Raw genomic sequence first — 25,171 nt, forward strand, 5'->3', positions numbered from 1 at the left:
CCTTTCTGGGTGACCAGTGTGGGCACTACCCTGTAATGGACACTAAGGCTTTTTTTGGAAACCTTAATGGACAGGAAAACAAAGTCTTATACTTATACTTATACAGGGAAAGTCTCATCCTAGACTAATGACTTATCATGCGGCTGATGACATGGCTTCCATCTTCCTGCCAGGGGCACAGCAAATGGGCCCTCCAACAGCCCCACAAGGAGCCTGTGATGGGTACACCTTTCACTTTAATAGATTATAATCTCCACCCAGGAGTCTACGGTGGACAGATGTCATTTGGAAGTGTGGATTGATCTCAATAAAGACTATTTTAGACATGAGCCTTCATCAAAAATATTTCTAGGCTGGAGAGATGACTCTGAGGTTAGGAGCACTGGCTATTCTTCCAAAGGTCCTGAGTTCAATTCCCAGCAACCACATGGTGGCTCACAACCATCTATAATGAGATCTGGTGCCCTCTTCTGGTGTGTACGCACATGTAGGCAGAGCACTTATAGTATAAATAACAAATAAATCTTTAAAATATTGCAAAAAGAAAACACTTTGATGACAATCGAAAGTTAAACAATGAATTAAGAAAACTTCTTTTTCTCCCCCACAAAGTTTAATTATTTTGGAATCCTGAGGGGCTGGAGAGATGGCTGTGCCCTTTGATACTGTAAAGAAGCACAACAAAAGGTGACCTTCTCTTAAGAAAAGTCCAGAATTCTGACACTGGGCAGGATAGCCAGCCTATGGGAACCTCACCTGCTGCAAATGCCCTGTTTTATCAAAGTGCCCAATAAACGACCAGCCTTGATGAACATCTAAGTATCTCCTGTGACCAACCAGCTTACCTGGGCCCAGCACTGAGTAGCCACCTCTCCCAGACCCAGCACTGAGTACCCAGCTCTCCCAGACCCAGCACTAAGTGCCCAGCTCACTCAGACCCAGTACTGAGTACCCAGTACTAAGTACCCAGGTCATCCAGACCCAGCATTGAGTACCCAGCATTGAGTGCTCAGCTCACCCAGACCCAGCACTGAGTACCCATCTCACCCAGACCCAGCATTGAGTGCCCAGCTTATCCAGACCCAGCACTGAGTACCCAGCATTGATTGCCTAGCTCACCCAGACCCAGCATTGAGTGCCCAGTTCACCCAGACCCAGCACTGAGTGCCCAGCTCACTCAGACCCAGCACTAAGTACCCAGCTCGCCCAGACCTAGCACTGAGTGCCCAGCTTATCCAGACCCAGCACTGAGTACCCAGCATTGACTGCCCAGCTCACCCAGACCCAGTACTGAGTACCTAGCTCACCCAGACCCAGCACTGAGTGCCCAGCTCACCTAGACCCAGGATTGAGTGCCAAATTTACTCAGTCCTTGGGTAGCCTTTGTTAAGCTGCTCAGCTGCTTAGAGAAACACCAGGTGCTGTTAGACAGGGCTCAAAAGATAGATGTTGACAAAGACGATGTCCCTAGTAAGAGACCACCTGCCCTTTGAGCAGAGGCTAATACTGAGGTGAGAAATGATGGGGATTCCTAGCATTTGGTGGAAGACCAGACCCTGGCCATCTAGGCCATAGAAGACGTGTGTGACTGTCACCTCCACATAAGCTAACATAGAAATCAAACGAGATCAGCTGGTAAAGTAGCCAGGACCAATTACAATGACAAACGTGAACCCCATCAGCCATGTCCCTCTCTCAGGAGAGTACTTTCTAGTTCCATCCATTTGCCTGTAAATCTTATAACTTCCTTGTTTAATAACTGACCCAGAAAGACACACATGGCATGTAGTCACTTGTAAGTGGGTATTATCCACATAGCACAGGGTAACCATTCCACAGTCCACAGAAGCTTAGTAACAAGGAGGAACCAAGGGAGGATGCCTGAATCTCCCTCAGAAGGGAAATGAAACAGACATCGGAAGTGGGTGAAGAGAGAGACTGGGTGGGGGAGGCGTGGGAGGGGGATGAGGTGGGGGAGCGGTGGTGGGAGGTGAGAGGGTTGGGAGAGGGAAGGGAACCAATGGGGGAAGGCATCTCTAGGACAAGCTGGAGACCTGCGATGGGGTAGGCCCTCGGGAGGATATGGCGGTGACTCTAGCTGAGACTCTTAGCAGTGGGAGGTAGGTAGGGTGGGGTGGGCAGGGGAAAAAGGGGGGATAGAGAGACTGAAGTGGCCAACTCCTATAGCCAGACAAGACTACCAGTGGAGAGAGGAGGATACCAACGCACCCATAAAACCTTTGACCCAAAATTTGCCCTGCCAACAAGGTATGCAGGGATAAAGACGGTGCAGAGATTGAGGGAAGGGCCAATCAATGACTGGCCCAGCTTGAGACACACTCCATGGGTGAGAGCCAACCCCTGACACCATTGACAGCACTCTGCTATGCTTGCAGACAGGAGACTAGCGTAACTGTTTTCTGAGAGACTCCACGCAGCAGGCACCACAGGACAGCTAAACATTAGATGGAGCTTGGGGAGTCTTGTGGAAGAGTTGGGGGGGGAGACGACAGAGGGATCCGGAGGGGTAAGAACTCCAGAAGAGTCAACTAAATGAGGACCATGGGGGCTCAGAAGAAGTGAGGCACCAACCAAAAAGCACGCATGGACTGAAACTAGGTGCCCTACACAGACGCAGTTGATGGGCAGTGTGGGCCTCATGAGGGTCCCCTAGCGATTAGAGTGGGGGCCATCTCTGACATGGACTCTGTTGCCTGCTGTTGGGTCACTTGCTCCTAGCTGGTCCTTGTCTGGCCTCAGTAGAAGAGGCTGTGCTTAGTCCTGATGCGACCTGATGTGCGGGAGCAGGATGTGCGTTGGGTCCCCTTTTCTGAAAGGCAGCAAGACAAGTGGAGGAAAGGAGCTGTGACAGAGATGTGAAGTGAACACATAAATACATTTTTTAAAATGTATTTTTTAAAAAATACTAGCCCTCACTAGAAGGTTCTAATCCTATCTATTCTTCCAAGTATTTCACTTTGGAGGAAAGGGGTAGAGTTTAAGAGTCACCCCTGAGCAGAAGATACACAGGCAAAGTCTACTCTAGACTGCCGTGGGGCTTCAAGGGGTGGATGGGCATTCTTACAACACTAGTGATTTTTAATTACTCTAGGGAGCCTCAATACAGCAGAGCTGGGCTATGTAACAGCCTGCTTTCATTATGAGGTGCCAACAATGTGTACATGCTGACTATATTCATCTTAGTGGCAACTACTCCATTAAGCCTGGCCACAGATTGATTAATAATAATAATAATAGTAGTAGTGGTCATAGTTGTTGTTGTTATTGTTATATTATTATTATTGAGACTTTTCCTCTTCCATTACATAGGGTCAACCCTAAAATAGAAAAGACAAGCTCTGAGCACAAGGAAAAGAGGGTGGTGGGACACTGGATTTCAGAGGCAGTTGGGTTTAGAAGCCTAACCAGATTACAATGAATATGTGACACAATTATGGAGCAGAAAAGGCCACTTCCAGTCCGACTGCTGTGATCTCCCTGTGACCAGGTTGCACATCCAGAGTTACAGGCCCAGCACCATCTGCCATCAGCCAGTCATCTGCTAAGTGAATAACAGAAGGGGAATTGGACACTGAATTAACGTTCTAATCCAAACCTACCCAGGCCAGCTTGTCCCTGGGCTCAAACCATTCCTGCCCGTTGGCATGGCAGCCTGGCCAAACAGGACTCCTCCTTTCAGACTAAGCACCTAGACCTGGGTTTACCTCTGAGGCTCCCCTTTTAAAACTACATTTTGCTTTTATTTGGCTGGGTGCGGGGGGGGGGGGGGAGCACTCTACCCACCAAGCTGGAGTTATAAGTGGTTGTGAGCTACCTGATGAGGGCCCCCCTGGAAGAGCAGCGGGTGCTCTTGACCACTGAGCCATCTCTCCGGCCCCCCAAGCCTCCCTCCTAATGTGGGTGACTCCCATCACAGTAATGTTTCCATCCCCTCCAGAGCCTCACCTCGCCTGCCTCCGCCCTTAGTGAGTCCTCCCTAGACAGAGAAGCGGCTGCTCCACACGTTCAGGACCCAATTCCAGTGCCACATCGCTGTACAAAGGAAACTGCAACTGAATAAACACCCATCCACGCACGCCCCCCACCCCCTGTCCCGCAGCTCACTACACTGCCCCCCAATCCACCTGCAGGCATGTCACAGCTACAGGCCAGGCAGGAATACTCTTGGCTTGAAACCTCCTAGTAAGCCAGAGAAAGAAACTTCAAGAAGTGCAATGACCATTCGCTGCATTTTGGAGCCAAAGTTATTCTTTACCAGAAAATGTTAAAATTACCCAGACCATAACACAACAGACAAACGAGAGGTTAGCACCCTGGAGACAGAACCTAGTGACAGTGAATTCCTAAGTAAGCTAATCAAACCCAGTTCCTGAGGTTTAAAAGCAAATAAAAAGGAGTTGCCAAGATGGCTCAGCAGGTAAAGTACCTGCTGCCAAGCCTGATGACCCGAGTTCAATCCCTGGGACCCAAGTTGTCAACTTGACACAAGCTAAAGTCATCTGAGACAGATGAGACAACTCCAGCAAGTTCTCTGTACCCTGCCCCATACCATAAAAGCCAACGCTAAACTGCCCATCAGTTTCTGTTTTCCACAACAGGCTTTCCTTCATTTGTAATTTTGCTAAAATGTACATCAGCTTATTCTACGTGTATAACACCCTAGAAGTAACTACAGTGTTAATTTAAGTTCAGTCCACAGGAGGTCTATGCTACATTGAAGCTGGGCCATTCTGACACACAGAGATAAGTAATATGCTAGGTGTGAGGTAAGGCCTGTAATCCTAGGTCAGAGAGGAGGAGCATCAGTTTAAGACCAGCCTGAGCAACAGAGCATCTCAGAGAACAAGGCAAGAAATACAAGAGAAATTGAAAAGAAATGATAACAACTGGCCCAAACCATATACCCTGCAGATGACGGGGTGGGATCGAGGTAGGGTTTCTAGCCCCAGACCCCATGTTCTTAGCTTAAGTAGACAAACACTCAGCCTGGCCCTGGCCACTCCCTCAGGGCTGCTCCTGAGGCCTCTGTGGTGGTCTTCCGCTGCTTCCAAGGCTGGGCATCTCTCTGCCTCTGCATCAAGCGTGGACCTTAGAAGACTGTGCTCAGAAACCATACCCTAGATAAATGCAGAGATGTGTCTCCCAACTGGGCCCTATATCCAATTAAGCAGTGTAAGTATTTTAAGTGGCCTTTCAATAAAAATCCACACAAAACCAGTAGCCTAGAGTCTGGCCACATAATGCTCTGCAGGTAGGAAAGTAATAAAATTAGCTCTGGCTGAGGGATGTAAGAGATTATATAAGCTTTTTAAGGTCACAAATTTCCAGTCTATTATTAATAAAAATATTTTACATCTGACATTTTCCTTATGTGTAGCTGTTAACCTATTAATCTGGCAACGTCAAAGGCAGGGGAGACCTTTATGGATCTTAAACAGTTTAACTCTGGTAATTTATTGCAAGGGACTGCACCTGCATCATAAAAATGCAAGGATGTTGAAATTCATTTCAAGTCCTCATTACCTCAAAACTATAGCAGGGCACTTATTTATTGTATTAGAAAAATAAAATAGGCAACTAAAACACTCTGAGTAGAATGCTCAGTTACAGAGCAGGAGGGAACTGTGCATTTCTGTGGCTGGTCATTAAGAGGGAGACCAGCTAATGAGCAGATGTTAGTGAGGCCAGAAGGGAACAGGGTTTGTGGTTCACGGCAGCATGGGGAGATTAAACAGGACCATGTAAGGAATGGCCCCCAGGGATGGCTCTGCCACGTGGCCTAGAGATAAACCAGCATAATGTCCAGTGATCATTATTTTATTCCCACATTCAACATAAACCTCATATTAAGACAAGTATAAACAAAATAGTTTTCCTTGCAGAAAACAAATGGCCAGACTCCGAGGTGGTGAATCTGGTGTTGGACAAACCTAAGGGTGCTATGGTCTTCTGATCTCAATCTGCTGGATGACACAAACCATCAAAATGGATCCTCCAGGTGAGCCCGAAGAAAGGGAAGCCCAGGATGGATGGCTTCAAGTCACCTGAGGAGCATCCTCAGGAGCCCTGGAGCCCCACTGAGGAACGTGAGCCAGCTGCAGAGTGGAGGCATTTAGGAGGGACTGCCTTGAGACACAGGGAGGCAGCTCACAGGGGTGGTGGTGGTGGGGGGGAACGGACAGAGGGCAGCTGGAGAAGGCTGGCAAGGCATGCAGTTCAGAATTCCTGCTGGGAGGACACAAGGACGAATCCTTTACGTTTACATTCTAAGTTGGGCTGTGTGAAGGGTCCCTTTGTATCTGCGCATGGAGGCCTCACTGGTGAAACTGTATCCTTACCCTGAGAACTAGCATGACGGAAAGGTTTGTGTATTGCTTTGAAATGTTCCTAAACACAGAAAAACATTTTTTCTTTCTTTTTCTTCTTCTTCCTATTTTTTTTTTAAAGCAGCAGCAGTAATCAAGGAAATAAAAAGCAAAAGGCTGTGTGACTAAGTATGTACTTGTATTCCTGGGAGTCTTGAATAGAACACTGGCTCCTGTACTGATGAAAGGCAGAGCATCGGGGTGTATAGAACACTGTAAACAAAAAAACCCCACCGAGTGAGTTTCATAGGCCATTCCTGACGTTAACACACGAAGCCTGAGCTCCACTGGAAGTAAGCGGGCTCCCCAACCCCACCTACAGTGCTCCTTCCACCCTCTGCTCCCCAACATTCAAAGGTGCAACTGTGGCCAAGGCTGGCGAGGAGAGGAGTGTCCTGTCACTGCCCTGCTCCATCAGGCCATCTGTCTCCCTTGAACGTCTTCTCCCTGGCTTCCAGGATGCATGCTTTCCCGGTTCCTCTTCCTCCCCGGTGTCTTTTAAGACTGTCTTTTCCTCCTTACACTGTGCCCGTGAGTTCAGTGACCACCATGCCCACGACAGCTCTCTGAGCACCTGGCAGGTAGATGACCCATTTGCATCACACACAGGCCCTGTTTGTCTTGCTGCTTTGCGGGTGGGGTGGGGGGGGGATGGGAGGGGTGGGAAGGGGGGAGCAGGGCCAGCCTGTGAGGTCTGGACCTGGGCTGCTTTCCTATTACTGATGCTGGCTGTATTCTGGCTTCCCTGCTTGGCAGGCTGTTCTCCTCTGGGCTCCTTAGGACCTGATAACTCCTCCCCACCCCCATCAAACTGTCAAGACATGCTTGATTATTTTCCCATCTTCCCTAGTAAGCTCCATCTTTCCTTGTAGCCTCGGCATGACCAATCCCGACAGATAAAAGATCTGTGAAAAAAAATTATCTGCTTCAGCGGCATTTCCCTGCTCCACCATTGCCACTCACTCGCTCACTTGAAGCGGGGTGGGGGGTGGGGGTGGGGGATGGGGTTAGGGGGGATGGGGGTGGGGGATGGGGTTAGGGGGGATGGGGGTGGGGGATGGGGTTAGGGGGGAGGGGGAGGGGGGTGTTCCTTGCTTTACAGTTCTTTACTATTTACATCAGGATGCGTCCATACAGCCATCTTTGTCATCAGCACCCTTTGCATCATTGTGTGGGGTGACTTTGGGACCTCACTGAGACTAAAGCCACAAAGAAGGGCATTTTACAAGAAACACAAATAATGCCAAGAATCCCTAAATTGAGGCAGTACTTCTCCTGCTTTCATTATAAAGTATGACAAAAATAATTTGTAAAGACTAGCTCTTACACAAAACAATTCTACAGTAAAACTGTAGCAAATGTTTGTTTTTGTTGTCAGTCTGTTCTGAGTGGACAAGGCCAGAGCGGGGAGCTGGTACAATCGAAACGCTGCAGAAAGGAACGTTTCCGGCAATGAGGGGACATTACTGTCCATCACTGTCATGGCTGTTTTCTGGCAATGAGGAGAATGTTACAGTCCATCACTGTCACGGCTGTTCTCACCTGGCATCTGTTCTGTGCTCTGAGCGCACAGCATTCCACAGGAGAGCAAAATGTGAAAATGTGAAGAGCAACAGTAAAAGCTGGACACAGGGAGGGAAGGCGGGGAATGGCTGCTGTGGTGCCTGGCACACGGACAACAGCAGCGAATGAGCGGCCAGGCTGGAGTGCCATGGGGGTGGCATGTGTGTGGCTGTGCCACACGAAGGTGCCTGGCACACGGACAACGGCAGCAAATGAGCGGCCAGGCTGGAGTGCCATGGGGGTGGCATGTGTGTGGCTGTGCTACACGAAGGTGCCTGGCACACGGACAACGGCAGCAAATGAGCGGCCAGGCTGGAGTGCCATGGGGGTGGCATGTGTGTGGCTGTGCCACATGAAGGTGCCTGGCACACGGACAACAGCAGCGAATGAGCAGCCAGGCTGGAGTGCCATGGGGGTGGCATGTGTGTGTAAGCAAAACAAGGTGGCCAGTATGGCTGCGTTCTAATGGGCAAGAGGGAGAGTGGCAGAAGAGGATGCAGAGAGCAGAGCCAGGCTGTGGGGCGGGTGGGCACTGCTCAAGGCAGGGAGCTAGCAGATGAACATAACTGTAAGAGACAGGCTATCGGTTAAGACGTCACTGTATCCTATGAAACAATGTCAAACACTCATTTTCTCTTCACTTGTGAGCTCAGAATGGGTTGACTTGTGTCTGGGTACCAGCCTTGGTGGGGGAAATCAGCTTGCTACAGGATCAATCGATTACTCACCTATGCACCCCACCAAGAGCTCTCAATCCTGCGAGGTTACAAGAGGCTGCAGTCCACCCATGCCACCCGAAGGAGAGGGCCAGTCGGATGGCTCATGGTCTTCTGACTGATAAGAGTACACATTTAAGGCAGTCTAGCTGTTGAACTTAGTCCCTCTCCAATCCTCACCCCCACACATAAATTAACTCTGTTCTCAGCCTTGCAGCTGGGAAAATCCAGTGCCTGCGGTGGACAGACAAGTCCCAGGAAGTGCCACTGCTCTCCAGGAAGAGCTTGACCCCAAAGGCAGGAGAGACAAGGAGGGGGAAAAGGATGAATGAGGGCCAGGGAACCGGAGAGCAGGACTGAAGAGAGGTAGAGACCAACCTCCTCTGGCTGAGGGGCACCACGTCACCAGTCTCCAGTCTGCCTCCGCACCTCAGCTTGCCCTTCCCTCACAGACCCCACACAGGGCCTAACCTAGGGTTCTCGGCTCCAGAAGGTACAGCAGATGCTGCTGGGAGGCTAAGAAGCCAAACAAGAAGCCACATAAGGTAGAAAACATTTCCTTTAAAAAAAAAAAAAGTGTGCTCAAGACACACACTCTCATGACTTGTAGTGTGCTAGAAGAAAATAATAAAGCCCATGGAGAAAAAAGGAAAAAAAGTTACTATGTTTTTAAAAGCCGTTTGTATTTTAAAGGAAGTGCTTGGAAAATGAAAGGATAAAAAAATAAAATGGATTTTTTTTTCTTGACAAGATTTAGGTAAAAGAATGAAAGAGAGTGCTGAGGTGACCCCTCTTCCCCCACCCTGAGACAGACACAGACAGACAGACAGACAGACAGACAGACAGACAGACACAGACACAGACACACACACACACACACACACACACACACACACACACACACACACACACACTGGGGTTGTCTTGTTTCTTGGGCCTCACTCTACTCTACCCAGCATGGGACTGGCTCTCATACTCTGCACATTCTTAAGACTGACCCTATGACATATATGTGCTGTAGGTGACACATGGGAGATGTCACTCTTTGACAAAAGGAAGGCTCTGCAGACAGGACCTGGTGTTGAGAGGCTGTGGGACAGAGCCTGAGAGGTGTCTGACAGCCGGATGGACATGTGCACAGGACCTGGTGTGAGAGGCTGTGGGACAGAGCCTGAGAGGTGTCTGACAGCCGGATGGTCATGTGAGCATGGGTAGCTCCTTAGGGACGTGCACTGCACAAGGCCCTGGGCTCAAGGCCCAGTGGGCCCAAACAATCTCTAGCTTTAAGGCCCTGACATTCTAGAGTGGCTTGTTAATAGTAAGGAACAGTGGTTCTGGCTGGACCCTAATGCTGAACTCAGACCATTGGCTACTGAAAGCCTCACCTGTAAAATAAATTCTGTAAGAAAAAAAAAATGATCTCATTGGTTAATAAACCTTTTTGGCACAGCTATGCAAGTCATTCTCCAGGAACAAATGACACTTGAAGACAACGTGGAGAAGTCAGAGCATGAAGATGAGGAAGCTGCTGCAGGGCATGCTACTGAAAATCAGATGCACTCAATAAGCCCACAGGGGAGTTTTTCTTAAAAACCACTAAACTTTCTAACAAACTGTTAGAGAAATGAGGCAATGAGAAAGCACCACCAGCAAAGCCAACAATGCCCACTCCCACCTACCCACGAGGAGCCGAGCTACGAACTCCACTGAACCCCCACCTTTCTCCAGCACCGCACCTAACAGCACAGAGAGCACTCTGCCACTCTCTCTGTCCACCAAGACTGCATTTTCCTTCCCTTCCTTACTCTCTCTTCCTTCACTGGCTTTTCCTTGCCCAGCCAACCCCCGGAAGCTATAGTCTTAGTTACTTTTCTGTTGCCTTGACAAAACACCATGGCCACAGCAACAGAACACAAACTTTAATTTGGGGCTCAGGGTTCCAGCAGGTAGAGTCCACGGCCATCATGGTGGGGAGCATGGTGTTGGAGCGTTAGCTGAGAGCTCACAGGCTGAGACACCAACTGAGAGGTGGGGAGAGGGAGGAAGGGAGGGAGAGAGGGACAGGGAAAAAGAGGGGGGGAGATGGGTGGGCTGGGGGTGGGAGTCACATAAGCTTTTGAAACCTCAAAGTCCAACCGCAGCGACAGACCTCCAACGAGTCACACTTCCTAATCCTTCCCAAACAGTTCCACTAACTGAGGCCCAAGCTGTCAAATACATGAGCCTAAGGGGACCACTCTCATTCAAATTACCATAGGTATCCATACTCCTTGGGGCTCAGTCCTGAGCCTTCTCCATGCCTTACAATCTTCCCTGCCATGCGATCGACTGTTTCTTGTCCCTGTGCTTAAATAACACAATGAAGGTTCCTACTACACTTGCAACTCTAATTCATATCTCTCCTGTGAGTCTAAGATTTAAAGTGCTCACACTATACAAATCACCACTTAATGGCAGTTTGATAATGCTCCGAAACAGCATACTGAAAATATTGCTCTTTCCAAACCCATGCAACCAAGCTACTGTCAACACACTGATAAACGGTACCAGCCACTCAGATCTCAGATCTTCGCTGTGCCCCATTTCCCTCACCATTCCAGTCTTCACTCTTGTGAAGGAGGCTTCTCTGTTCCCTAGCCTACTGCTACAGATGTCTCTCCCTGTTTTCACACCAGCACCATTAATTTCCACAAAACAGAAAAGGACTTCTTTTCATCAGAACCACGACACTCTCCAGTAACAAGACTTCAAAGTGACCCCTATTATACTTTGAAAAAATGTGAAATCTGAACGCAACCACAGTGCCCTGCCTTCACCCATAATCCAGTTCTCCCTCCTTCAGTGGACCCAATCTCACCTTTGCAGGCAAGTACTTTATTTGCAGGGCCTTTGCTCTGACATTCTGAGCTGTCTGTCTCCCCATTTACACATGGTAAAGCCCCTGTTAGCCCTAAGATTTCCACTTAAGTCACCTCTAAAGTGGAGTGGCCCCTCAGCCGTTCTTGTTGTATTCAGTCCTTCCTTGTTGTATTCAGAACCCTCCTCCTCCTCCTAATGTGCGTACTGGGTGTTTGTTTTCTTATTGTTGCGAACCTCGTAAGAGAGAAGGCACACCTCCCCAGGCCACTATCCGCCAGTGTGTAGAACACTGCTTGGCATGCGGTAAATTCTTAGCAGAAACAACTGGTAGGATGAGCAAACGGTTCTCCTCCATCCTACCCCAACTACCCACAGCTGACAGACTTTCCGATGGAAGGTGGAGCACGCTGACAGGCGCCTGTGGGCTGGCGAGGTGTACAATGAGAAGGCAGAGCAGAGGCAGCTCCAGCAGTGCCTGGAATGATCGGCCACTGCCTCTACCTTCGAGGCTTCAGAGCAAGTTGGAGAGCCAGCATTTCCAGCACTCACAAACCCACAGATCCTCAAAGAGCACACCACCCACAATTCAGACTGTATGTGCCTCGTCCCAGGGTTTTCCAAATATCTGAAGCAGTTCCATGCACACTAAACTTTGAAATGGATGCATATGGCTTATACACAACACAGAACACAGAAAAGTTGACGGTCCACATGTAGGCAGCATGCACACGGCACAACCTCAGAATCAGCCACTACTTGAACTAAGACCAAAGATCATATCCTGCTTAAAAACATGCTTGCAAGCACACTCACTCATCTACATGCATACAAACACACACACACACACACACACACACACACACACACACACACACACACACGAACGCATGCATGCACTGCAGCCTGAGTAGACAAGTTATGAGTCTTTTGAAACATGAAGAAACTACCTCCAGGGTCTTAATAAAGCCCCAGTGTTTGACATCAACTTCTACATAAAGATCTAAGAGAACCATGGCGAGGCATCCAAGCGTTTGATTGTGAGAGCCCAACAAGAGGAGCCAGCCCAGTGTCTCAGAACAGCTCACCTCAAGTGTTCCTCCAAAGAAACGAGGCAGCACAGAGCCTGGCATAGAGTGTACAACATCCACACTGTATTGCCCATGACAGCTGGTGCCCTTTGCCTGTCTTTCGCTCAAGAAAGGCCTCCCAAGGGCAGGAGGAACAAGAGAACTTTATAGAGTTTTGGAAAATGGAACAAAAAGATGAGAATGAGAAGGCAGTCCCTTGGCCGTGCTGAACGTGGGCCTGGACCGTGGCAGGGGCATGACACCTGGGTAGGGCTACGTGAAGGCAGGCCCTGACATACAGCTCATCCTCCACTGCTTATAAACACCCAAAGCTGAGCCTCTTAGAATAAAAGGTAAACTCAAGATGATCAGGACTTGGGGTGCCCAGCAAGGACTCTCACACTGCCTCCCACGTATATAACCAGGACAGGTTATCTGTGTTGCTGCGTACAGTCACTCAATACCACACACGAACTGGAATGAGCAAGTCCACCTCTCTAAGCACAGACTATGTGACATAATTGAGGGATTACGCTTTTGGAAACCGAGAAATTTTCATTCCTTGTCACAGCCCAACCAATGCCAGTCATGCTTGTCATGGCTGTTCCTCTAGGGAGGCATAGGAGCACCCCCGACACCAGGAGGATTTACACTCACCCTGCCATCCATCCATCGGCATCCATGTAAGTCCAGGCAAAGCGGAGAGGAAGGGAAGAGAGGGAAGAGAGGGGAGATCAGGACAGGAGCCCACATCAGGCTCCTACCGTCTCTGCTCATCTTACCCTAAAAGGCAGAGTAGAGTAGGACGCCACAAAGAGTAATACAGATGGCCACTACAGTGTCCTGGGGACCAGTGACAGGGAAGCAGGCAGGGCCACCCCAGCTGTCCCCTGACCAGCCTTTTCGAGGAAGACCTGAGGTTCTGTCAGTCCGATCCTGTTTCTACACGGCCCAAGGCCCTCTTAATTCTTGGCCTAATGTCACTTATTAGAAGCTGGATATGGTAGAACACGCCTGTGATCCCAGCACTCAGGGAGAGAGAAGGGCAGGCGGATCGCTGTGGGTTCGAGGCCAGCCTGGTCTACAAAGCGAGTCCAGGACAGCCAGGGCTACACAGAGAAAGAAACCCTGTCTTGACAAAAGAGAGAGAGGTTGGGGGTGGGTGGGGGACCTGCCTGGCTGCAGAAGCTGCTTCCTACACTCACTGTGCAAGGAGCCAAGCAAGGTCTTAGGTTAGTTTCCACAATCTAAGGCCGTTTGTCTGCATCTCAGCACCAGCAGCGGCAAAATGACAATAATAAAAGGCACACTCAATTTTCTTGCGTTTCTGAATATATTTTAAACTGGTTCAAGCTTCCACGTGGTGATCAAGATTTTAAAACTTCAATAAAGTTCCACAAGTGACCGCGAGTGGCATAAACTACAAATATGCAAATGGCAAGCCAGTCAAGTCTCCATTAATATTAACAGGTGAACATGAAAGTACCACACAGTATCTGCCACTTAAAGTGGTTTGTGTCATTAACGATGTATTTACAAAATGTAAACTTGTGGGGAGTTACCCCCTGCACACAGAGATTGTTTCTATTATGTAATAAGTTCCACAAGAATTAATGAAGTACTTATCAGACCCTTAGCACAGAAAGAGTTTTAGAGGCAAGAGTGAGAATTTAGGAAATTATTAGAGAGGTGTGCAGCAAACAGACACCAAAGGCACACCTTGAACTCACTCAGAGAACAGCTAACTTACAACGATAGCAGCTGAAGGGTTCGCACAGGTCTGCAATTCAGAGCCCTAGCCTGGCTCTGATGCTGTGTTTGTTAAGGCGCTTACAGAGACTGGACTTTGCTCTCCTCTTCTCCTGTGCGAGGGCTCCATTAGACAACTCTACATACAGGTAACTAGAGAGCACCTGTATTAGTGTGCCCCTCGCTGCTATAACAAACTATCCGAGGCAGTAAGGACGCTTGTTTTTTCTCTTAGTTCCAGAGGCTAGAAGCTCAAGACGAGTGGCCTCCTTGCTCCAGCCTATGACAGACTCATGACAGTGACAAGAGCATGTGTGGGGGCCTCTCAGCAGTGCTGCCCTCTCCTCCAAGGGCAGGCAGTTTTCCCACCATCACAGGCCTCCACTGGGCACCATCTCCTCTCAGCACTGCCACTCTAGAGGCCGAGGCTCTCATATGTGAACTCTACAGAGACACTGTCACACCACACCCAAACCTAAGAAGCCATGGCTCTGTCTGAGGGTCAGTGCCCACGAGGGGACACACATACTATGAAGGAGCAGCTGTGAAACTGCCACATTCAGACCAATCCCATTTTTAAAATGTAATTACTAAAAGGCTAGGGACATATACCAGTGCCACTTGTGTTCTCTACTTTGTCACTGTTTTCCAACACAGCAAGGTGGAGCTGTCCCTGCCTCAGCATCAGCAGAGCTCCCAGCCAGCAGCCATTACACTTCTCAAAGCCACAATTCTTAGGGAAACATCAGACTTGCAAAATGGCTCATCGCGTATAACAGCACACTCGGTAATGTGTGCCGGTATCTGAAATACTAAAAATTTTACACACGATAAGGGTGAAGAAATCTCCAGCAAGAACAACTGTCACTCACGGTGCAAAGTTTATGTTCAGTTTGAGCCATACGGTAGGCTCTAGTAAGAATGATGTATTGTTGAGCAGATCTAAGCTGTTCACAGTAAATCTGTAGCTGTTTGACCCACAAAGGCCTCAGTAAAGTAACGCTGCAGAGCAAAGTCCGCACAGCGCTGGGCCACGGCGCCATCTCCCACATCTTCCAGGAGAACCAGCAGGTTTCTCTACCTAGAGCTGTTCAGTTCCCCTATTCTAAGGCACCAGGCGAGAAAGTTGCTGCTGCCTTGGAGCCATCACAACTTAGACCACGTTCATAAACTAACACAGGGCCATCTCCTCAGAACAAAGTTCAGAGAAACCCAGAGAAGCTCAGCTGTTTTTAATTTCACTTTTTAATGTCATAAGCTTTCTCTCTCTCTCTCTCTCTCTCTCTCTCTCTCTCTCTCTCTCTCCCTCTCTCTCTCTCTCTCTCTCTCTCCCTCTCTCTCTCTCTCACACACACACACACACACACACACACACACACACACACACACACACAAACTTACAAATAAAAAAAAAATCACACTTCAAGACCAAGCAGCCTTAAAGCCTATACAAACTCAATGAAGTTCTATGCAGCTAGAAAAAGCATTTGGAACAAATGCGGTGGGTTAACAATACATTTTACACGTTCAGTATTGAAATTTTTTTTTTTTTCATTGTTGTTGTTTTGTTTTTCGAGACAGGGTTTCTCTGTGTACCCCTGGCTGTCCTGAACTCACTTTGTAGACCAGGCTGGCCTCGAACTCACAAAGCTCCACCTGCCTCCACTATGCCTGGTTTGAATATATTTTATGTACTTATATACCACTCCAAACAAACAAAACTGCATGTGAGTTAGAACTAGAGAAACAATGGCGTTATATCCTTTCATAACTTGTGTCCATCACCCATTCAGTCCTTCCTCATCCTCTTCTATTTAGCCTTGCTCTTCATGTTATATTACACCCACATGTACCCTGTTTACACATATAGACTTACTATGGGCTAGATTCTCCATATGAAAGAACATGTGGCTTTTTTCCTTTTCAAAGACTGTGTGACCTTTTTAAATATACATCCTAATTTCATCTATTTTCCTGAAAATATGTTGACTTCACTTTCCCTCAGAGCTCAGGGGCCTTCTCTTTTATGGCCTTTCATGACGCAGATTTTATATGGTTACTCAAGATAGCAGCTAAGTTCTCAAGGCTACCTTTGTATTTACACACGGTTGGTTCTATGTTCCCAGACTAATACAAAGTGATGGTGTTTTACATGTGTGTACAGCCGCATGCAGACAGCACCAAGCACAGACTCAGGGCATATAAGAAAACAAAGGGCTTTACCGTCCTTTTCAGTTAAGTCACTGCAACACTGTTGATCTGCAGAGAAAAGGCAAAGGACAGGCTCTGGGTAGGGCATTACACCCTTATCCAGAAAGCCAGTGCACTCCAGACACCTGCTTACAGGGTAAGTCGCTGTACAGACGGGCACAAATGCTGGAGCAACGAACTGAGAACAGCTGATGGCATTTCAGGTAATGTCCACGGTGAATTCCGAAGCACAGTGAGACCTCAATGCGCCTTGAGAACACTGCCCTTGACCCTTCACCAAGCAATCTTCAAAAATGTCAAATCTGTGATGCTTGTGGGAATCAGTTCTTTACTGACGGAGGTATCTCGACACAGCCCTTCCCTGTCTCTAACCAAGGCCCAATTATAGGAAAGTAGTGTTATAGAAAAATATTATCATTAGCACAACAGTCAGCTCTTGATGCTATGTGTGCTGTGGGCTTGCGAGAGTTCACGGTATTGGAAACTTATTAATGTTCAAGAATCCATTTTCTCAATAGAGGGCCTGTATGCTCGCAACCACAGAGGAGTTATTACCAAGGTCACGGAAACCTAATTAAAAAGAAAAAGACAAAAACAAAGCCTAAATCTAATTTAAGAAAACAGAAGCTGGGCACTTGGTTCACACCTTTAATCTCAGCACAAGGCAGAGGCAGGTGGATCTCTGTGAGTTCGAGGCCAGCCTGATCTACAGAGTAAGTCTCAGGACAGCGAAGGCTACACAGAGAAACCTATCTCAGAAAACAAAATGAAGTTGAAGGAAGGAAGGAAGGAAGGAAGGAAGGAAGGAAGGAAGGAAGGAAGGAAGGAAGGAAGGAAGGAAAGATATCTGACTGCCGTGACCCCATGGCACGTCGGTAAAGCAAACAATCATCTAATGCCAGCATTTAGGGACAGAGCAGACCTCTGAGGACCGTGTGTGCAGTGCAGCAGGGCGTCCTAAGAAAGTGTATCCTGAGTATAAAGGACGAGCGGTACAGGCAGTAACACCATGGCTGAATGCTTAAGATCCTTAGCACGCAAGTCCGCACTTGCTCATAAAATATGGATACTTGGGTTCTTCTAATTTATCTTGTCTTTAATAAAATGTGAAACTGTTGAGAAAAGAGAATAGTTGGAGTATATTCAGCTACTGGTCCATTTTCAGGTCTATAATTTTTTTCTTTCATTTTAGTCTGAGGGAAAAAAAAAACCAATCTCTCAGCTGGCTGAACCACAATGAGACTCTCAGAAGCCGGAAAGTGCATTCTGGCCACGCTCCATTTCTTTGTTATGCCCCACTCAACCACAGCACACAATTCCATCCACTGATGACATGGCCCAGAGGCGCCGTCATCACACAGAATACTGAGGACTCCAGGCTTAGCTTCTTGAATTGACTGTGAAATTATGGCATCTCACAGCAATGAAGAAGCAGAAGCATGCTTTAAATGACAGGAGACGGCAAGCCCGTCACTGATTAGAAGAACACCTCATGCCCCTCCCCAGTCTCCAGCCACAGGGGACTTCTCCCAGCCCGAGCCAGGAGCATCTCCAGGTCTTTTTAGATCTTTGTGTCTCAACTCTAGGGACTGATGCCCTTCCCCAGGGACTAGTGCACACAACATATGGAACTTCTGCATTCAAACAGTCCCTGGAAGTGTTATAAATCTGTACCTAAGCTTCCCTAGTCTTTTGTTTTGTTAAAAAAAGAAAGAAACAAGCCAGGCCTGGTGGCACACACCTTTATTCCCAGTGCCCAGAGAGGCAGAGGCAGGCAGATCTCTGTGAGTTCAAGGCCAGCCTGGTCTAGAAAGTGAGTCCAGGACAGCCAGGGCTATCTCGAAAAATCAAAAACTAAACCAAACCAAAACAGAACAATCCCACAGCCCAAAAGGGAAGAAACAGATTGCTGGGGATACACGTAGATTGATTTCTCAGGCAAGTTCACAAATCTGTCTCAGAAGATGACACTGCTAATCTATCTTAGCTTCTCTCGAAAAGACCTGGCAGATAGGTTCTAATGAACTTGATGTGGTTGTTTCACAATAAAAAGGAAAAGAAATAATAATCAATTAAGGATTTAATAAACCCACCTAAACCAAAATTCTTACGATGGCTAATTTTCTAGGATCTGATTTTCAGAGGCGTTGTAGCTCCTATTGCTTTGAACAGTAACTTAGACAATTCGTAGCAAAAAGTGCCTCTGATGCGGTCAGGTTTTCCCAGAGCTGCCAACAGGACGGACAAAAGCTACGACACTGGCTTTGTTCTGTGTCTACTGATAAAACTCAACACCAGGCCCTTCACCTTCCCAGGCAAAATGCACAGGTCTAGTGAAATACAGCTGCCCCCCATCCCCCTCGCAAATGTGTGTTAACTTGCCCTTCCACTCCCCCTCTCCTTGGTTTGGTCCTTTCACCTGTTGTGCCTCCAGGAAGAAGGCACCTCCAGGAAGGAGGAGGTCATCCACACTATCAGTGGCTGCCGACCCTGCAGGCGCATCCATGCCTCTGCATAGTAACAAAGGGGAAGCAGCCAGGGAGGTCTGCTCTAGTTACACAGGAAACAGACATATACTTTAGTCATGGACAAGACCCAGAGTAACTGAAAACAGAATGAGCTGTTCCCAAACTGCTGCCTTTACTTATCCTACAATACACTGTGAGGGTACTTTTCATTCACGCACTAAGCCCTCAATGTGACAACTGGAAGTGACCGTCGGGAACAGGGCACAGAGTCTCGGCAGACCACGGGCACACCTGCGCCCACGCTCCTGCAATCAGGCCGGAAACAGAGCCCCATGGTGTGGTGACGTTAATTAGTATGATGCCTGTGACAGGCACGGAGCACAATGAGCCGTCTCTGCCCTCTGCAAGCCAGTGGCTGTTCAAGGCTCTTCTTAAACATTTTCCATAGGGGCTAGTGCGTGGCTCGGGGATTTTGAAGTACCTGTCTAGCATGCCTGAGGCTCTGCACTCGATATGGCACGGCCAAAATGAAAAGAGAACTTGTTGTATTCACCACAAATCTTCTTCCCCCAAATAAAGAGCTCCAAGTATTTGAGAAGGTCAATGTCAGAGCAGCGTTCTTTGTGTCTTTCAGGAAGCGGCAGGGACAGAGGGATTCTGAGTTTGAAGTGACACAGGGACCTAGTGCGTCCGGGCACAGTGTCTCCTGCAAATGGCATCGGCTGTGTTCAGAGCCGAGAGACTCCTATTCCACACAGCACCTGCCGAGCTCTGAAGCTTTAGCCTCCCATTTGGAACTGAAAAGAATACATGTACCGTCCTCATCCGGGATGCCCAGGCAGGACTCGAAGGCCTTAAGAAAGTCAGATGCAACAGCTGACAGCCGTGTCATATGCACATGGGGAATGATCCCACACAGAAACCCTCCCAGATGCCCACCTGGCAAATTAAACTTTGGCTGCCCTGGAACTGGATCCAGTAGACCAGGCTGGCCTTGAACTCAGACATCCCTCACAGAGATCCACCTGCCTCTGCCTCCCCAGTGCTGGGATCAAAGGTGTGCGCCACATCCACCTGGCTAGTCTTTTCCATGTTCCAGCTCCTTATCTGTGTAGCCTTCTAGGTAGGAATGCCCCCATCTTTTAAAGCTTCTTTTAAAAGTTTATCTTAAAAAAAAAAAAACTACTGAAAATTTTTACTGAATTTTTCATATAATTTTGATTATGTTTTTCCCTCATGTACTAATTCCTTCCAGATCCTTCCTACCTCTCGAACCACCCATCTTTATGTTCTCTTTCTTTAAAACAGAAGCAAAACCAAAAAATAACTAAAAAAAAAAAAAGGTAAAAAATAAAACCTCCACAAAAACACACACACACACACACACAGACCAATTTGACAAACATGCCAACAAAATTTCTCCAACAAAACAAAACAGGGCAAAATGTCTACATAAAACACTATGAAGTTTGCTTTGTGCTGGCCAGCTACTCCTGGACATGAGGCCTACCTGGAGGTGTGGTTAATACACCCAGGGAGATTCCACTGGCACTGGCAGAAACTGTTTTTTCCTTTGCCAGCAGGGACCAATAACAGACAGCTTCTTGGTTAGGGCTGGGACCCCAAGTCTACTTCCCTTGCTCAGGGCTGGGCATGCTGCCACAGTCTCTGTGTGTTTGCATGTGCATCAGTCCTGTGGTGTCAGGAGTGGGAGTGCCTTGTAAAACTCTCACTGCAAAGGAGTAAGCATTCTCTATCATCGTCAATCAAGTAGCAATTCATTTTCTGGAAGCCTCAATCCCCTCAGGGAGCTAACCAAGCCTGAAGGGAGTGACCACAGGGGTGAAGTGCGCTGTCTTAACCAGTTTTCAGCATACCCATTCATTCGGATGTGCCAGCTCTGCCAAGCAGAAACACACACAAACTTCAGACTGAGGAGGGAGACACGTTACAAAGAGCAAATCTCTTGAAGACCTGAGCTTGGCAACCCCTACTTCAAGCAGGCAGGCGGACACTGACAAATGGTGCTGGCTTCCTGTCAAGAACAGCAGCCATGGCCGCAGAACCCAAAGGCTCTGAGGACAGTAACTGCAGGGGCTGGAGCCGAGCCCGAAGCAGCTGGCTCGATGCCTGGAAAAGGCAGAGGCGCCAACAATATCTGTCCTCTGTACTACCACGGGTCAGCCCTGCGGCTTCTGACAAGGCGGGAGTCAGACTCCCAACTCTCCCGCTAAAGAGATCGGTTCCTCCGTACCTGGATTGTCTGGTAATCAGAAGCGTCAATTCCCTTCACTGTCACCTCTCGGAAAACCATGGGCTCCAGTTCCTCTTTGGTAAGATCGCAGTGGTAAATGACACCTAGAAGGGGAGGAGGTCTCAGGTTAATCTCCAGGTCTCACAAAACACAAGGACCAAAGGATGCCACCAGAGGCTGGCACCATCGCCCAGCCCATCACCACTCAGGTGGGTGGGCCAAGCATGAGGAGCCGAGTCTGGCGTGAGTGGTACCCCAGAAGGGTGGGGTGCCCTCATCAGAACCACTACTTACTGCCCCCTCTCCTACAACACTGTGATGTTAGTATTTACTGTCAACTTGACCACATTTGCAGTTACCCAGGAGCCGTGCCCTGGGTGTTTGTGGGGGAGTATTTCCAGGGAGGGTTAACTGAGGAAGAAAGACCCACCCCACTGTGGGCAGTGCCATCCCGAAGACTGAGGTCCTGGACTGAATATGAAGGAGATAGGCCTCTGAGCATCAGCATTCAGTTCTCTCTGCTACCTGGACTAGCCCAGTGTGAGCAAGGAGCTGGCTGCCAGGCCTGCCCCACCATCTAGGTACTTTCAGAGTGCTGTGCTACAACACTAGGACCCAGGCAACTTACGACGGCAGAGTGATGGAGCACCTCAGAGCTCACATCTTGATCTACAACCATGAGACGGACAGAGACCAAGAATCAACCCCCAGAGTCTTCTGAAGCCTCAAAGCCTTCCCCTTGTGACGCACATCCTCCACCAAGGCCACAACTCTAATCCTTCCCAAGCAGTTTCACTGACGGGACTACATCACCACACTCACAACGATGGATCACACACATTAAACTGTCAGCCAGAACAGCCCTTTCCTCACTTTCTGTCAAGTGTTTTGTCACAATGACCAGAAAAATGTCTACGTTTTCTCCAAGCCAGGCTATACGGGAATGCAAGCCCGGCACCTGGCGCCACCAAGAATGTAAGCTCACCCGGAGCCATTTACCTGAGAGGACACCGATAGAAAAGCCACTATCGACTCAAGGTCTACAGCCAGTCAGGGTTCTCCTGAGCGGTCCCTTCGGGGCTTCTGCTGCCTGACACACACCCAGCCATGGACACACATGTGAGCAGCAGTCAGGAACCACGTGACCCACCGCAAGACATTTCAGAGTTGAATTTTCAACTCTGTCCCAGTAACTTGGCACAATGCAAAAATATCCAACATATACCAAGAACTCTGGCTTATTTAACCACTCCTGAAAATTCTACTTCCTGGATTTTATGCGACCTTTGTAATATTTTAGAATTAAGTCAAAGAAACAATCAAGCCTGGTGTGGTGGCGCACACCTTTAATCCCAGCACTCGGGAGGCAGAGGCAGGCAGGTCGCTGTGAGTTCAAGGACAGCCTGGTCTACAAAGTGAGTCCAGGGTTGCCAAGGCTACACAGAGAGACCCTGTCTCGAAAACAACCCCCCCCCCAAAAAGTCAAAGAAACTATACAGTGCAGTGTTGTGGTTCAGAGAATGAGCCCGGGGAAGCTGGTATGGAAATGGTATCTCGGGTACTTGAAACCTACACTATCAAGCATTAAAAAAAAAAATTGATCCAGGGACCCCAGGTGCTTGCTGGGAAACCAGGAGCCAAACAGGACTCCCATAGGACACAGCGAACCTACTTGTCATGGATCAAATGGAAGCTTGCTTCTCTGTGTAGCCTTTGCTGTCCTGGACTCATGTTGTAGTCGAGGCTGGGCTTGAACTCACAGAGATTCACTTGCCTCTACCATCCCAGTGCTGTGATTACAGGCCTGTACCACCGTGCCTGGCTAACGGCAGCTCTCCTTCCTTTCAATCTCCCTGTGTAGATATTTTCCTAGTAGCTGAGAAACAATATTTTGTATGTATGTATATAACTACATGACAGTTAATAAGGGATTTTTGTTGTTCTTTTGTTTTTTTAAATTACTACAGGGTACCTAACACACACACACACACACACACACACACACACACACACACACACAGTGAATCCCTGGGATGGGGGGAGATGTTCTTTTCTAAAGGGAAACAGGGAAAAGTAGATCTGGGGGTAGGGGTGGGGACTGGGTAGTGGAGTGTGGGGAGGCTGCAGTAGGAATTACTATATGAGATAAGAATAAACAGAAAAAAATAAGATGGAATAAAGAGCAAGCATGTGCCACGTGATCATCTGACTCCCCTTCATGTCAACCAAATAATGAAGGATTTAGGAGCTAGAATTAAGAACTCAGTGAACTCAGATGAACTGGAATTAAATTCCCTAATAAAATATGAAGAAGAGGAGACATTCTACATTCCTGTTTATACAGAAACATTGAGATACAACTGTAACAGTAGAATGAAACTTACACAGCAGAGGCTGGCTGCCGCCACAGGGCCTCACATACTCCTCCCTTTCTGTGTAAGTGCACACAAATGGTTCCACGAAGGAGGCAGGGATAAGCCTGATGGCTTCAATAATAAATGTATTTAACCAATATCCTCTATGTATAGTCACCTGGGTTAGCTCAGGTTAGTCCACTGCACACCCTATAGTGTGCTGTACTGCTGTAATGTGAACCACAGTAACCTACTGACTCATCGTGTCCCACCTGACCTGGGTCATGTAGGGAAAGGACAGGAAAGTGGCCTGAAGAAAACATTCTGGATCACAGACAGCACAAGGCTGTCCAGCAGAAGATTCAAAATTTAAAGTAGAAGTTGGCTATGGCAGGCTCTTAGGGTCTGGCCTCACTGATGAAAGCGGTGCTTTTACAGGCCAGTCCAATAGCTGGACAGAGGCAGGAGGCCAGCTGGTGTGAGCTGAGACGGGAGAAGACGGGGCTAGAGACAAGAGCACCCAGGGAAGAGCTGAGAAGGAAGGGCCAGAGGATCGCAGCGTAGCCCACAGAAGGGAAGGCAGTGCGGTTCTACGGCGCAGGAAGGTTATCTTGTCTGCTCGTAGGATTTAAGGCTATAAAGGGGGGGGGCGGGGGGGAAACGCACCAAAAGCTGTGTGAAAGTCTTTCTCCTCCCTGCCTTCCTGAGCCAGGCCTGGAAGCTGCTGTCCTGGCGAAAGCTAACGCCAGGCAATCCTGAAGCTTCCACAAGCACAGAATTGATGAGTTCGGGTACTGAGTGGTGTGTGTCCCGGGAATCATCGCATCCTGTTCTAGTCTGCCCTGGCTGCCTGTGTCATTCTGAGTGGGACTTGTGCAAAAGTCACAAAGGGCCTGGGCTCATGGTGTGTGCTTACCATGGACCTCCATGGGACATGAGGTCAGCTGGTGTCCCTGCTGGATGTAGCAGGGCTCGCAGGGCGGAAGCTGGGGCTGTTCTTACTGGTGACCTGAGGTGGTGTTATTTCCTGCCTCTCCTACCTACTGACTGCAGCTGGGAACAGCTGATCTGCAGGCTGGCACAGGACATCTTTTGAGAGACATGACTGAGTTTGGATGTGTGTATACGCAGGAAGCTCTTGCTTTCCTGAGAACTCAATTATTTGGTGACTGCTTTGTACTTGGCCTTAGAAAGCCTGGGTCTGGAGATGTCACTCTCTGGTTTTAGCTTTCCAATTGCATTAGGAGGGAAGGAGAGGACGGGGGAGAATGAGTGAGAGGAACACAAAGAAAGCATTAAACAAATCAGAGCGTCCTCAGAAGCAGCGGGCAGCACACCGCTAGGAACACACTCAGCTTTCCACCTTCACAGCCACAGGCAGTATTTCATCGCCGGGCACAGATCCATCGTTTCCCACAAGGAACACGAGTCCCTTTCCCCAGATAATGATGAGCCTGTTCCTGAAAAAAACAGTCACATGGGGTCAAGAGCCTTTGGGAACCCTGGCTTTCATTAAGAGCTGATGAGTCACCCTATGCCGTGTC

General features: G+C 48.4%; 1 protein-coding gene across 1 annotated transcript in view; it reads right to left on the minus strand.

Annotated features, from left to right (window-relative positions):
- The window catches only part of PREP (prolyl endopeptidase), a 102,825-nt gene that overhangs the window by 15,380 nt on the left and 62,274 nt on the right, over positions 1–25,171 (minus strand). Inside the window, exon 10 of the mRNA XM_084776085.1 lies at positions 21,274–21,377. Within this exon, the coding sequence (XP_084632211.1) occupies positions 21,274–21,377 (104 nt within the window). The remainder of the gene's footprint in view (positions 1–21,273; positions 21,378–25,171) is intronic.

Source organism: Acomys minous (assembly GCF_964271855.1).
Source record: "Acomys minous genome assembly, chromosome: 3".
Taxonomy (NCBI): domain Eukaryota; kingdom Metazoa; phylum Chordata; class Mammalia; order Rodentia; family Muridae; genus Acomys; species Acomys minous.